A 15,682-nucleotide genomic window follows, 5' to 3' on the forward strand; every position below is an offset into this window, starting at 1 on the left:
CTAGTGGACGATCACTTAGATATGAGCCAGCAGTGTGCGGTGCCGGCCAAAAAAAGCTAATACTATCTTTGGTTGCATAAACAGTGGCATAGAATCAAAATCACATGAACTATTAGTACAGCTCTACAATACCTTAGTAAGACCACACCTGGAATACTGCATCCAGTTTTCGTCACATTACAAAAAAGATGTTGAAGCTTTGGAAAAAGTGCAGAGAAGAGCAATTAAGATGATTAAAGGCCTGGAGACTAAAACATATGAAGAACAGTTGCAGGAATTGAGTATGGCTAGTCTAGAGAAAAGAAGGACTAGGGGGTCCTTCTGTTCTCTAGACTACAAAGAAGAGGAGGTCGACTTATTTTCCAAAGCACCAGAGGGCAAGGCAAGAAGCAATGGATGGAAACTGATCAAGGGGAGAAGCAACCTGGAGTTAAGGAGAAACTTTCTAACAGTGAGGACAATTAACCAGTGGAGCAGCTTGTCTTCAGAAATTGTGGGAGCTTCATCACTGGAGGTCTTTTAAGAAGAGACTGGACAGCTGCTTGCCTGAACTCGTATAGGATATCCTGCTTGAGCAGGAGGTTGGACTAGAAGACCTCCAAGGTCTCTTCCAGCTCTATTTTTTTTTTTTTTTAATTTGATTTATATGCCGCCCTTCTCCGGAGACTCAGGGCGGCTTACAATGTGCTCAGCAATAGCCTTCATACTTTTGTATATTTTATACAAAGTCAGCTTATTGCCCCCACAAACTGGGTCCTCATTTAACCTACCTTAGAAAGGATGGAAGGCTGAGTCAACCCTGAGCCTTGGAGAGATTCGAACCAGCAGTAAATTGCAGGCAGCTGTGTTAATAACAGGGTGCTTTAAACCACTGTAGTACCAAGGCTATTCTGATTGATTGAGAAGCAAAACGTTTTCATAGAAAAAACCAAGGAAGTCCAGTTGCCTTTTGGAAAAAGCACCTTTGGGACAAATTTATTTTATTATTTTATTAATTAAATTTTATTTACATACAGATTAAATTAACATACAGATCAGCCACTCTTCACTGGTTAGGAGCAACACTTCATAAACAGTCAATATGGTGTTGAGATGAAGTTGTTGGGCCAGAAAAAGGGAGACCCAGGTTTTAGTTCTAATATAAGGCTTTTCCTTCAGTTTTCATGTCTCCTGCCTCCAACTGTAGTCAGAGGGGATTTTAAAGGCCTCAGGAAAGTAGCCTTGGGCTTAATCACACAGCCCTCCTCCATCTTATACCAAGACTCTCCAGAAGCAGGGATAGTTAATTTTTGGATAAAGCAGAGTCTGGAGGAGCCTGAGTCAGTTCCAACTTTTTCCTTCTTATTTCCCCATCAGAACATCCACCCTCCAGGAGATCAGACCTTCTTGTACGTCGTTTCCCCTGATGCGTCAACTCCTCGGTGGCCTATCTTTTTTCCCTGGCTGGCTCCCGGCTGCCCTGTCAGCGATGGTGGCTGGAGAAGGAAGGAGATCAAAGCAAGCAGAGAAAAAGTGCAGAATATTAATTGTCGGTACAGAAGGAACGTTGAAAAGCTCTGTTAGATTAGGCCAAGTTTCATCTTAGTTCTAAGATCTCATTTCTCACAGGAGTCAAGCTGATCCCTTTCAGTGCTTACAAAGAGGAGTCTAAGGCCAAGCCTTCTGCCACCATTGTTCCTCTGCACTGCCGCAGTATGGAGAAAACACGGATTCTTTAAAGCTGAAAACCTTTTGTAGACCTGTTCTTTATGCCATCTATGTTAGCGACCACCACGTCATCTTGTAGTTACAAATCCCACAAGCTAATCTGTGCTGTGTGAGGAACTGTTTTCTTCTACCCTAAATCTCCTGATCAGCTTCCATTTATTTAGAAAGAAAAATTTATCCTGGTTCTCTATGGAGATTCTCAGTCATCCAGGTCATGGTTGTCCCAAAGGTGCTTTTTTTCAAGAGGCAACTGGACTTTGTTTTTCCTTGAAGACGTTTCGCTTCTCATCCAAGAAGCTAACTGGAAGGTAGGGAATGGAAGGATTTAGATTTCTTGCAGAACTGCTTGGTCATTTGCATTCTTTTAAAGAGTCACTGAGTAAATGACCAGCTGTCTGCAAGGAGTATAAATCCTTCCATTCCCCACCATCCAGTCAGAGCTGAAGAAGCTTCTTGGATGAGAAGCGAAATGTCTTCAAAGAAAAATCAGAAAGTCCAGTTGCCTCTTGAAAAAAAACATCTTCGGGATATGCTGGTTCTCCTTCTCCATACCAGGCAAGACTAATAAACCATGTTCCTATGACAGGTGAAAGGACAACGGGAAGCCTGAGGGTCCAATGAGCCATTCTTCCTCCAAGGAAAAAGCCTAAGGTCCTCGGTAACCTACTGCAACAGGAAAATGCTGGATGCTTCTCTTCAGTTGGATTTCATGGTATTTCCAAACTCTGCATCCAGCAGGCTGGCCTTATAATAGTCTTAAAGCAGCTGGCAATCTTTAAAAGCCATTTAATCAATCGTTTAATAAAGCCACCACACTCCAAGTGGGGAAATAAGAAATGGCTTGGCTGGAAAAGGCAGCTTCAGCACTTTCTATAGGAGTGCTGCTCTTGCTGCTTCCTAAATAACGGTGAGTACTTCTTGTTATAATTATCTGCTATGGAGCCAGGAGCAAAGTGCGTCTAGGGGTTCATCAGGCAGAAGGCTTTGCATTCAGTAGCACAGAGAGCAAGACTGATGCCATCCTTGTGAGGCAGAGCAGATTAAGAAACGACTCCAGAGGAAAGCCCTAACTTTACTCTCCTGAAATAGACTATAGCAGGAGTCTCTAAACTTTAAGACCCGTGGACTTCAACTCCCAGAATTTCTCAGCCAATCCTAACTCAACGATCTGGTTGATCTCACATTAAAACAATGAGTCTATGGCTGGGTTCATATTAGGCTAAATCATGGATTATTAAATCCAACTCCACAAAGCCTTAGTCTTAAATTATGGCTTCAAAATCATAATGACTGGGTTCCTATAAACTGCTAAATTAGAACATAATTTGCCCCAAGTGCCATATCTAGTGTGCCCTGCTCCAGAAGTAGCTGGGATCAAGGTTTCTTTTTGGGGATGGCTGGGAAATTAAGGAATGAAATAGCCTTGCACAGGTTTCAGGCATCCCTTTTGTTACTTAATCCCAAATTCTTCAAGTCCCCCCACCTCCCTATCTCCCCTCCCCATCTCTCCCTTTTGGGTACCCCTGCATACTGCCACCACTACCTATCCCTGCCGCCCCCTCCCGTTCCCAGAGGACCTCTGGCCCTTTGCAAGGCCTCTGCAACACCTCTTGAGGCCTCTGTAAGGCAGGGAGGGAGAGCAGGGCAGCCAAAGGGGCAGAGAGGAGGGGGAGATAAACGGGTGGGGGGCATGTGAAGTGCACATTGCAGTCATAAATATGGGTGGGCTGCCAAGCACCCAAATTTTGATTATGTGACCAGAGGTACTGCAACAGTTATTACTTGGAGGACAGGTGACAACTACCATTCATTCAGCACTATCACCACTCACAGTTGCTCAAACAATGAATGGTTGTTCGTTGGGAGTTTGCACCTCCCAGAAGTTGCAGGTGCTTCATCACTGGAGGTCTTAAAGAAGAGACTGGACAGCCACTTGCCTGAAATAGTGTAGGGCAGTGATGGGAAACCTTTTCGGCTTTTCGAGTCCCCAAACTGGAATGCGTGTGTGTGTGTGCATGAGCGCGGGCTGGAGCGCCGGAAACCTGGAGACCAGCTGGCTGGTGTGCATGCATGTGCCAGTCACCTGGTCTTCAGGTTTCCGGCATGCTCATGCGCGGCAGCCACCTGGTCCTTGGGTTTCTGGCGATCCGCCATGTCCGAAGACCAGCTGGCCAGAGCACATGTGTGCGCCCGAAACCAGAAGAGCAGCTGGCGATGGTGTGCGTGCCCACAGAGAGGGCTCTGCGTGCCACCTCTGGCACGCATGCCGTAGGTTTGCCATCATGGGTGTAGGTCTCCTGCTTGAGCAGAGGGTTGGGCTAGAAGACCTCCAAGGTCCCTTCCAGCTCTATTCCGAATCTGAATTTGTTAAGCAAGCACTAGTTGTAGCAGGAAAAGATCTCTGTCTGTTTAAGAATAAATTACAATGCAAAGCTGCCATAAGCCTTAGAGAAAAAGAGGCTGGGCCTAAGACAAATGACTTTTAAGTTTTCTTTTTAAAAGTTAAGATAATTCTTCCAAATCCTCTTGTTATAAAAATCAAACATTTCCCTAGTCTGGGGACACTAATGTGACAGATTCCCGCTCTCTGGTTTTCATCTCAGGAACTCTTCTACAACCTTTCCCCTTTTGTCATACCGGGGTGGAAAGACAAACTTTCCAGGGCACCAATCACTATTTATCATCTGTTACCTATTTGGAAGAGTTGCCTCATAGCCCTGTCATCTTTATGCAGCTCTACTCTAGGGCACCTGACCCTTTCCCCAAGTCCGTTTCTCAGCAAATAGCTCGGTTAGCTGTCAAAGCTTATTGCTGATGACAAGCCTGGAACAATGATAAATCCAGCAAATAATAGAACTGCTTATGCACTGAAGTGAAAAGAGACAGCATACGCGTTTCTCTCTGACTCCAGGCAGTTAGGAACTCAGCCAGCGTAGCAGGCAGCCCTGCTTACGAAAATCCCTTTGTATAATAGAGCAGTTCTGACTCCAGACCTGTCCTTGTGCTCTATGCATACAGGCAGATATCTGAACGCAAGGCCATCCCTTGCAAACCCTTCCTCTACCCATTACTTGCTTATTTATTCTTATCATTTATCATTCTATGTGTGAACAGGTAGTCCTTGACTTATGACCACAGTTGAGTCCAAGATTTATGTTGCTACACGAGACATGCCTTGTGAGTTATGCCCCTTTTCTTGACAGCACTAGCAATATGGACAGCACTTAAAGAGTTACAATAATGGCCAAAATTGTGGAAACCTTTTGGGAAAAGTGTATTTTTGAGGTTTGATGGCCAATAACACCATTTATTTATTTATTTGGATTTTCAAGATAATCCTATTCCACTGCTGGAATGGCCTGGGAATAGCCCAGACCTTCTTAACCCAATTGAAAATCTATGGCACCAACTAAAGAGCAAAGGAAACGAAGGAGACGAAGGAAACACAGGCAGAAACGAGGCTGCAGAACTGGACTGCGTGTAAGGTTAGGAAAAAATCCTCACAAGCCTGCACTGCCAAATCTTTTTGTTTCAAATGTTAGATCTCTCTCTAATAAGATTGAGGAGCTGGAACTTACTATCTCTCTGCAGAAAAACATTCGGGATTGCTGTGTTATGGCTTGACCCTACCATTCCAGGAGAGGCTATTGAATTGCAAGGACGCTCAGATAGAACCATGGTCTCTGGGAAGAGCAACTGGAGCACAAATGTTAAAATAATGATCACTCACTGTTCTCCTGATTTGGAATACTTGGCAGTGAAATGCCGCCCCTTTTATCTGCCTCGTGAGTTTAACATTGTAATAACAACTGCAGTATATATACCTCCCGATGCTAACACGACCACAGCCATGAGTCACCTGTTAACTGCTATTAGCAAACAGCAACAGGCCTACCCAGATGGAGTGCTGGTGGTTGCAGGTGATTTCAATCAAGCCAACTTTGATCTGCTCCAGAGCCAAGAGGATTGAGGGAGGTGAGTGCGACAGGCAGGAGACAATTGGGAGAACCGCCGGCACCATTGTTACTATGACGGTCATGGCCGTGGTCGATTCCATCGAGACCGTGGCTAGCCTTGTTATGGACCTCAAACCCCCCTGGAGCTTGCTGGAATTTACGGCTGATACCATCGAGGCCAGGCTCCTCTCCCCTTTTGAGGAGTTTGGAGCTTAACTTAACTCAGACAAGACCGAGTGGCTGTGGGTATTGCCTCCCAAGGACCATGTCGATTATCCATCCTTAGCCCTGGGGGGGGGGAGAAACTGTCCCCCTCAGAACGGGCTCACAATTTGGGTGTCCTTGACCCACAGCTGAGATTAGAGGAACACCTGGCAGCTGTGGCTAAGGGGACCTTTGTAAAGGTTCACCTTGTACACCAATTGTGACCCTACCTGGATTGGGAGGCTCTTCTCACGGTCACTCATGCCCTTGTCACCTCACGGTTGGATTACTGCAACGCGCTCTACATGGGACTACCCCTGAAAAGTGTTCGGAGACTACAGTTGGTCCAGAATGCAGCCGCTCGAGCGGTCGTGGGTGCACCTAGGTACTCCCACATTACACCAATCCTCTGTGAGCTGCACTGGCTTCCTATCGGTCTCCGGTCACAATTCAAGGTGTTGGTTATTTCCTTTAAAGCCCTATATGGTTTAGGGCCAGGCTATCTTCGAGATCGTCTTCTACCGCATAGCTCCCAATGACTGGTAAGATCCCACAGAGTTGGCCTCCTCCGGGTCCCGTCACCTAAACAATGTCGTCTGGCGGGTCCGCGGGGGAGGGCCTTCTCTGTGGCTGCCCCGGCTTTCTGGAATCAGCTACCTCCTGAGGCCCGGACCGCTCCCACCCTACTGGTGTTCCGGAAAATGGTGAAAACCTGGCTTTTCCGGCAGGCTTGGGGCCGTTGATCTCGCCACTGCAATCTTGCGAGATCCAGCCATGAGCGGTGTGTATGGGTTTTTTTAACGTCTTTTATTGTATATTGTTTATACTGTCTTTGTTGTAAGCCGCCCAGAGTCCTCGGAGAATTGGACGGCATAGAAATACGAAAAAGAAAGAAAGGAAGGAAGGAAGGAAGGAAGGAAGGAAGGAAGGAAGGAAGGAAGAAAGAAAGAAAGAAAGAAAGAAAGAAAGAAAGAAAGAAAGAAAGAAAGAAAGAAAGAAAGAAAGAAAGAAAGAAAGAAAGAAAGAAAGAAAGTTGTTAGTCAGAAGTGACCCAGCAATAAAACCCAGTTAATAGAAGCAATCATTCAATCTTGGTTTCACATTATAACAGCTCCAGAACTAAAAGACTTGGTTCCGTAATTCATACTAAAGGTTACCCAACTATTAATTGACATGGTGATAATTTTTATCTCTCATTTTTTCTATGGTGATTATTTTTGTATATCTCATTTTTTCTACGTGTTTTACTTTTCTTCTTTATACTGTAACTGTTATTCTAATAGCAAATCCTTCATAAAAGTTATTGCATTACATTCTTGATTAAATTATCTTTCCATTGATATATAATTTTATGGTACTACTCCAAAAAAAAGTAGTGTTATTAGCTAGTTTTAGAAAATACACTTTTCCCAAAAGGTTTCCACAATTTTGGCCACTACTGTATACACCACTTCACAGTGCTTTACAGCCCTAAGCGGTTTACAGGGCCAGCTTCTTGCCCCCAACAATCTGGGGTCTTCATTTTACCAACCTTGGAAGGATGGAAGGCTGAGTCAACCTTGAACCGATCAGGATTGAACTGCTAGCAGTCGGCAGAATTAGCCTGCAATACTGCATTCTAACCACTGCGCCACCACTTCAGTTGTTAAGTGAATCTGGTTTGCCCATTGACTTTGCTTGTCAGAAAGTCACAAAGGGTAATCCCAGGGCACTGCAGACATCATAAATGTGAGTCAGTTGCCAATTGTCTGAATTTTGATCACGTGACTATGGGGATGCTATGGTTACAAGTGTGAAAAATGGTCATAATTCACTTTTTTCAGTGACCGTTGAACTGTCGCTAAATGAACTGTTGTAAAGTCGAGGACTACCTGTATCACCAAATAAGCCAAGTCAACCCACAGCAACCTAATTAAACCATGCAGCCAAGTAAAACAGGGTGAGCGTTATTAAAACTGAAATAACAGAAATTATTATTGTTGTTGTTCCTAGGTACTGGCTTACAATGACATTATTGCAAAATATACCTGGTCTAAAGGCAGTGATGTTTGTTGGATGGTTAGCCAATAATAACAATGGGAAAACTAAAACACAAGGCAAAGATGGAACCCAATAACATAATTAAAATGAAGTTTTCCATCCTAAACAATTTTTGGAATGTTAAGAGGGAGGGAGGGAGTCTTAATTCCAGGAGAAAACTATTCTGTAAGGCTGGATCAGATCCTGGCCTCTATTTTCCTTTGCTCATGAAAGTGGGATAATGAAAGAAGGGTAGTTAGTCCCACACCCTTTTGGGTCTGATGTCAAGGTTACAAATAATGTTAAAATACACAGAGGTGACATCACAGGGTAAGTATGCAAAACAAGGCATTCCAGATGGAAGGTGTATAGCAAAAAAGCCACTCGTGGGCTGAACTGAAGCTGTTTGCTGCACTAACAATGTGCATTTGTGAATAATTCACTTGCACACAAATACACTTCTCCTCCCCTTCCGGCTCTTTCAATAGTCTTGTGTTAAATTTCTCAACTGGAATGATGAGTCATGCTTTTAAGTCATGGTTGTTTTAATTATGCTTTGCTAATTTAGTCAAAAAGATTTGCACAAAATCTTCATCATCTCAGCCCAAACTATACCTGTGATTCTGGGTGAACCCAGGTTCAGCATGCTAAGCGGATCACGTGAACTAAATCAAATTTTGCTGAAATAGGTTTAATTTATCATTTTTATCTGTTCTTATCACGATCTCGGTACTGATCAGATAAGTTGAATTATTTTCATCATGTAAAATGAGCTGTCCTTCAAGCTGGAACATCCAGGCAAGTGTAAAATGCTGCAGGAATTATGATGGGCACCCAAGTGTCTTTACGAAAGACTTACAATGTGATCTGAACTCCTTGCTCCCTTGTAGTTGTTGTCAGTAAACCTTGCTCTTTAACAAAGCAGAAATGCCTCCCCTCTCCTTTGGGGCAGCAAAGTGGGTCAAGATTGGAACAAGGGGGTGAGCTTGTAGTTATGGGAGTGAAAGGAAGGGCTACCCTGTTTCCCTGAAAATAAGACATCCCCTGATAATAAGCCCAATCGGGCTTTTGAGCATATGCACTAAAATAAGCCTCTCCCTGAAAATATTTAGACGCAGAGCTGGAAATCAGATAAGACTGCAAGAGGAGCCCCATCTTGCTCCACGTGCCCCAAAATAATAAGACCTCCCCAAAAATAAGGCCAAGCGCTTATTTCGGAGTTCAAAAAAATATAAGACAGGGTCTTATTTTCAGGGAAACACAGTATTTCAGAGCCAGCTTAGTCTTGTAGCATCATGCTACAAAGTAGGAGACAGTGAGTTCTAGTTTTGCTTTAACCAGGAAAGTCAGCTAGGTGACTTTAGGCCGATCATCATGAGACAGTGATTTCTAGTCCTGACTTAGTCATGAAAACTAGCTGGGTGATAAAATGGTGGTGAAATATAATACAGGTAGTCCTCAACTTACAACCACAAGTGAGCCCAAAATTTATGTCGTTGAATGAGAAAATTTGTTAAGTGAGTTTTGCCCCATTTTGCAACTTTTCTTACAACATTTGTTAAGTGCAGTTGTTAAATTAGTAATACAGTTATTAAGTGAGTCTGGTTTCCCCATTCTTTGCTTGTCAGAGGGTCTCAAAAGGTGATCACATGACTACATGCCACTGCAACTGTCATAAATGTGAGTCAGTTTGTCAAGCATCCAAATGTAAATCACATGACCATGAGGATGCTACAATGATCATAAGTGGGGAAAAACAGCCATAAGTCACTTTTTTTAGTGATGTAACTTTGAACGGTGACTAAATAAATTGTCGTAAGTCAAGCATTACCTGTATTATATCATATATCAATAGCACTTAAACTTACATATCGCTTCATAGTGCTTTACAGCACAAAGCGGTTTACAGAGTCTACATACATACATACATACATACATACATACATACATACAGTAGAACCTCTGGTCATGACCATAAATCATTCCATAACTTTGGTCACAACCCGATTTGGTCGTGACCCGAATCTAATTTTGGAAATTTGGCTCTTACAAAAAAAAAGTGGTGCGGAAGGGGAAATCTGCTGTGGAAAAAAAAATTGTGAATTTTTTGGTCAGAACCAGATTTGCTTGTGGTCAGAAGTGTTTGTGACCAGAGGTTCTATTGTACATACATATTCATTCATTCATTCACTCATTCATCCATTGACACTCCTGTGGAGGAAGTCGCTTGCCTAAAGAACCTCGGAGAACCTGGTGCTCAAATTCTTTAGCATCTTTACTAAATACACTGGTTAATGTGCTCTACCAGAAATCACTTGCTTTATTTAAAAAACAAAACAAAATCTTCCCATGGGCATATAAAATCAAAAAACACAACAGGCCAATAAATGCAAATGTTTACCTCTGTTAGAACAGTCTTCTTCAAAGCCAGCCCTGAAAAAAGAAGAACATGGTGAGGAGGTGAACACAGAAACAGGCTGTTTTTACAATCCCATTCCTAACCTAGGTAGATGCTGCCAGAAAACATGGTTTCCCTCTGTCCAAATCTGCAATCAAACTTTCCTGTTAAAAATTCATCTTGTCCAACTCAAAGTGATCAGGCTGTGTTTTTTTTCCCCCTTTCAACTATTCCCTTCTCTCCATCTTCCTAAAGGTGAGGCTCAGAGGTGGGTTTCAGCAGGTTCTGACCAGTTCTGGAGAACCGGTAGCGGAAATTTTGAGTAGTTCGGAGAACCAGTAAATACCACCTCTGGCTGGCCCCATCTACTCTCTGCCTCCCGAGTCCCAGCTGATCAAGAGGAAATGGGGATTTTGCAGTATCCTTCCCCTGGAGTGGGGAGGGAATGGAGATTTTGCAGTATCCTTCCCCTGCCACGCCCACCAAGCCAAGCCACGCCCACAGAACTGGTAATAAAAAAATTTGAATCCCACCACTGGTAAGGTGGTACATGCAAAATATTTCAACTCTAAACTATTTCAAATTCAAAATAGCCGATTCAAATTTGAAATTAACTGTTCCAACCTTGCTGGAATGTTCCAGCACTATTCTGATCAGAACAGTTACCGGTATGTTCCAAGCTGCTGTTCTGAAGTCGGAATATTTCCAGAGTAGTTATGTGAGCAATGAAACATTAAGCGCACCACGTTGTCTGCTTATAAACAGCCTCTATTAAAGGTAATGGGATTTTCTTCTCAATAAAACAGAGATGTGGGCTGGAAAATTTTATGGAGTAGAAATTTGCCTCCAAAAATTTTCCACTTCAGGCAAGTTTGGCAATTTCAAAGTTGGATAGAATTTGCTCCCAATAAAGGAGAACGTTTGTAGCTCAGGGTTGAAATGAGGGATTTTTGATGCTCTCTGAGCTTGCTTGTTTTCTTGCATATGTTTCATTACCCAAATTAGGTAACATCATCAGTGCACTGATGTTATCTAGTTTGGGTAATAAAACGTCTGCAAGAAAACAAGCAAGAGCGCCAAGGATCCCTCGCAAAATTTGCTTTTCTAGGTGACTGTTCTAAAAAAAAAAAAAAGTTTGAAACATGGCTGTCTCCCCCTCGCATCAAATAATATATTATAGCCCATGTCTTTGAACAGGCTATAGATACTGCAATGAATATGGTAATCAGAATTCTATTCATTTGCATAGGAAAAATGTTCCTATTCAATATTTTTCGGAACAGCCACATCCCTGTAAGTAAATGAACCAGATTACTTGGGAAGCTTTCTACCCATTGCCAAATTGTCACATTCAAGCAATCAAATTCCATCTCAATTGTTCCACCTACGTTTCAGTACGAACCTTAATAAGGCCAACTACAACTCTGAATAACAAAACTCATTTCTCCACCCAGAAAACTGGCATTCCCAAAAAGAATGTCTCATCTGTCCTTCATTCAACATTTATTTATTTATGCCAGATGCTTATATGATTACCCGTCTTATGTATCATAACTCTGGGAGGCTCACAGCACCATAATAAAATCAAAGGAAACAATTAAACCAACATCCCCAAATCCCAGTTTTCAAACAAAAGAAACTTAAGACTTGTGATTCCTCTCTGCCCAATACAGGTAGTCCTTGATTTAGAACTACAATTGGGATTAGAATTTCCATTGCTAAGCAAGGCAATTGTTTTTAACCTGGTTTTAAAACCTTTTTTTAACACGGTTGTTAACTGAATCACTGCAGTTGTTAAGTGAGTTATGTAGTTGTTAAGTGAATCTGGCTTCTCCCATTTTGCTTGTCAGAAGCCAGTTGAGAAGGTTGCAAATGGATCATGTGACCCCAGGACATTGCAAATGTCATAAATATATGCTTTTGCTAACTGCCCAAATTTTGTTTACGTAACCACAAGGAAGCTGTGATGGTCATAAGTGCAATGACCAGTCATAAATCCCTTTTTTCAGTGTCATTGTAAATTTGAATAGTTAAGGACTACATATAATACTTTCTGAAGTGGTATGGCTGAGACACAGATTTACAGCGTATCAGACTTCCATTTCGATTTCAAATCTTTATTGTCAGTGCACAACATATGTACAATGAAATTGGTTGAGCTCCCTCAGTGCACCCCTAACACAATACAATTCACAGTGAAGACAAAAAACCCCTAATCCAATAAATCATATTAACAAAACACCCAGTCCTATTGCACCAGTGTGAACATGTTACACATTGCGCCGGCCCTGCAGTCCATCATACTACATAGTTATGATGTTATTTCTCATTCAGGAGTCTGACAGCCCACAGATAAAAACTGTTCTTCTGCCTGTTTGTGTGGCTGGCTATACTTCTATATCTCCTTCCCGATGGTAGGAGGGTAAAGAAGTGATGACCAGGGTGAGAGACTTCAGAATTCCGGATTGTGTCATTTTAAAGTATGGTTTTGGGTTCCCCAGAATGAGTGTGTGGGGGGGAGGGGGGGGCTGGTTTGTGTTTTTTTTTTTAAAATCTTTTGGAGGATGAGGCAGTCAAGGGCAAAAACTGGTGAGCCTTGAATGTTTAAGGCACTGATTACAGTATGTGGTATTCCCTGAACCATTCCTTGTGAAAAAAAGCAGATGGATTTTCCCAGTGAAAAAACAGATGATGATGATGATGATGATGATGATGACGATGACGATAATAATAATAATAATAATAATAATAATAATAATAATAATAATAATAATAATAATAATAAATTTTATTTCTATACCGCCCTTCTCCAGAAGGACTCAGGGCGGTGTACAACCTATTAAAAGCACAAAGACAAACAAAAATTAAAATAATTTAAAATTATTAAATAATTTCGGCTCAATATTAAAACCCCCAAAAATTTAAAACAAAGATGTTTTTTCCCCGTTTCTGTTTGTTTAAAGGGCAAAATAAGTGCCTTAAGCCTCTGCAAGGTTTAAGATACCCATTTGCCCTTTTAAAAAAACTACACAAATAGGAACAGAGGCTTTCGGCTCTGCCCACTGCAGCAAGACTTTTGTGTTACCAGATACACACGCCTTCTCTCCAGGCAGGACACAAAAACAAAGTGCAGCTCCAAGGCCAAACAAACAACCACCCTAATTATTTTGAGAAATTATCCTTTTCTCAATCTTCTCTCTTAAGACTAAACTATCTGGTTCAGGAAGATCAACCTGGTTTCATCCACTGCACAGAAAAGCAGCAGCTGCAGAGATTTTTTTTTTTTTTTAAATTCATCCCTCTAAAAAAACCTTATTTAAAACTAGGGCTTGTAAAATAAGCTTTTTTTTTCTCTTTCACCCTCCTAATTGCTTTTTTTTTTTTTGTTATTTTGGATAGGAAGCTTACAGGCTGAGATTTGTTATTACACATTATCATCTACCTTGGAATCCTTCTCAGCTGAAGAGCAGGTGGCAATGCTTTAAATCAGAGGCTGCGAATGAATGGTGCTCGGATATTACATGTAGTCCTTGACTTAGAACAGTTCATTTAGTGACCATTCAAAGTTACAACGGCACTGGGGGAAAAAAGTGAATCATGACCATTTTTCACTTACAACTGCTACAGCATCCCCGTGGTCACATGATCAAAATTCAGACACTTGGCAACTGACTCATATTTATGACGGTTGCAGAGTGTTGAGGGTCATGTGTTCACTTTTTATGACCTTTTGACAAGCAAAGTCAGTGAGGAAGCCAGATTCATTTAGCAAGTGAGTTGCTAACTTAGCAGCTGCACTGATTCACTTATCAACCACGGCAAGAAAGATCATAAAATGGGGCAAAACTCAACTCATTTTTTTCTCACTTCAGCAATAAAAATGTTGGGCTCAGTTGTAAGTTGTAGTAAATTATCTGTGCTGGCCATTACTGGAAGAGGATGGCCAGCAACAACAATGATGGAAGATTTAAATGGCCAGGCTGGAAATAAAATATTCTGAAAAAGATCTAAGTCGGCGTGTGAGTGGCAGGCGCACACTCACAGCTCCATTGGTGCAAGTGGCAAGTACCTGCACCCTCCACTCATCCGAAGCCCCTTTCGTGTGAGTGGAAAATGCCTGAGCAGAGGGCTCTTGTGCTCGTGCACAAAGCTCCATTTGTGTGAGTGGAGCTTTGTGTGTGAGCACAAGTGCCGACTGCGTGCACGAGTGGAGTTTTGTACGCTTGCCCATTGTTCAATGATAGTGGGTCACGGCCCGGGGGTTGGGGACCCCTGATCTAAGTGATCACTAACAGTCCACAATGTCTTGAAGGCTCATAACTATCAACCAAACTTTGGAAGGTCATAGATTCCCCATTGGTGCCTAGCCATTGTCTGTTGTATAGTAAACTAATAATGCTCAACACACACACAAAATTCTACTGATAGTCCTCAACTCACAACCCCAATAGAGACTGAAAAATTGGTTGTTAAGTAGGGCAGTCATTTAGTGAGATATCATGTGACTGCACTTGATTTTGCAACCATTTTACTCTGGTCATTAAGTGAATCACCCATGGTTGTTAAGCAAGATATCACGTGATTGCAACTTGCAACCTCCTTCAGGCTTCCCCAGTGATTGGGGGAGCCAGCTGGGAAGGTTGCAAATGGTAATCACGTGATTGAAGCTGCACCTTTTTAATGCATCACACACACACACACACACACACACACACACACACACACACACAAACCCAAAGCCTCCATCACAACAGTCCTCCATCTTGCCAGTGTGCTCTAAGCCTTGATTTAAAATGGTGAACCACCTCACTGTACTTTAGACAGAAAAGTTGTGGATGCTAAAAATAGTCAATTAACAGATGACATTTCATCATCCCCTATGTTTATTTTGCTCCTCCTTCAGGATGTCTGCAGCCCATGCAAGTTATACAAGGCAAGCATTGTTATGCGCTATCTTTTCATTTAGTTTCCGCAATAAGAGAGTAACTTAGCCTGCCTCTGATTGACAAAAGCCCCTTGTTGACAATTCCATGGGGTCTTTAATTCCCAGCCAAGAATTCTATTTGATTTTTGCTGTAATGATCAAGGCAAGAAGGAAGTCATACAGGAAGCTGGATTTCACATGAGGCTAGTTTTTCCTGGCATACGAAGAAGAAGCAGCGCACAATAACACAGCCACAAGGAAACAAGAGAGTAGTCCTCAGCTGCAGGATATTCACAGCGGTACGTTGTGAAGATGAGAAACGTTTCAAGGGATAAGGGGCCTTCCTCCGTTGCTACAGGAAGGATCCAGGGGAAAATGTGCTAGCTAAGCTCTTTTCCTGTACCACTTCCAGAGCTGGGGATTAGTGGCAACATTGAGGCTAATTAACCCAAGCAGCTTAACTTGCAAAGTAAT

The 15,682-nt window shown here is 42.3% G+C and overlaps 1 protein-coding gene across 1 annotated transcript in view; it reads right to left on the minus strand.

The window, feature by feature from the left end:
- Window positions 1-15,682, minus strand: part of PIP5K1C (phosphatidylinositol-4-phosphate 5-kinase type 1 gamma) — a 78,434-nt gene that overhangs the window by 41,310 nt on the left and 21,442 nt on the right. Inside the window, exons 2-3 of the mRNA XM_070931850.1 lie at window positions 10,288-10,319; window positions 1,383-1,475 (exon numbers count right to left, since the gene is read on the minus strand). Coding sequence (XP_070787951.1) covers window positions 1,383-1,475; window positions 10,288-10,319 — 125 coding nt within the window. The remainder of the gene's footprint in view (window positions 1-1,382; window positions 1,476-10,287; window positions 10,320-15,682) is intronic.

Source organism: Pituophis catenifer, unplaced genomic scaffold (genome assembly GCF_029215685.1).
Source record: "Pituophis catenifer annectens isolate HBS135680 unplaced genomic scaffold, rPitCat1.0.hap2 SCAF_1, whole genome shotgun sequence".
Taxonomy (NCBI): Eukaryota; Metazoa; Chordata; class Lepidosauria; order Squamata; family Colubridae; genus Pituophis; species Pituophis catenifer.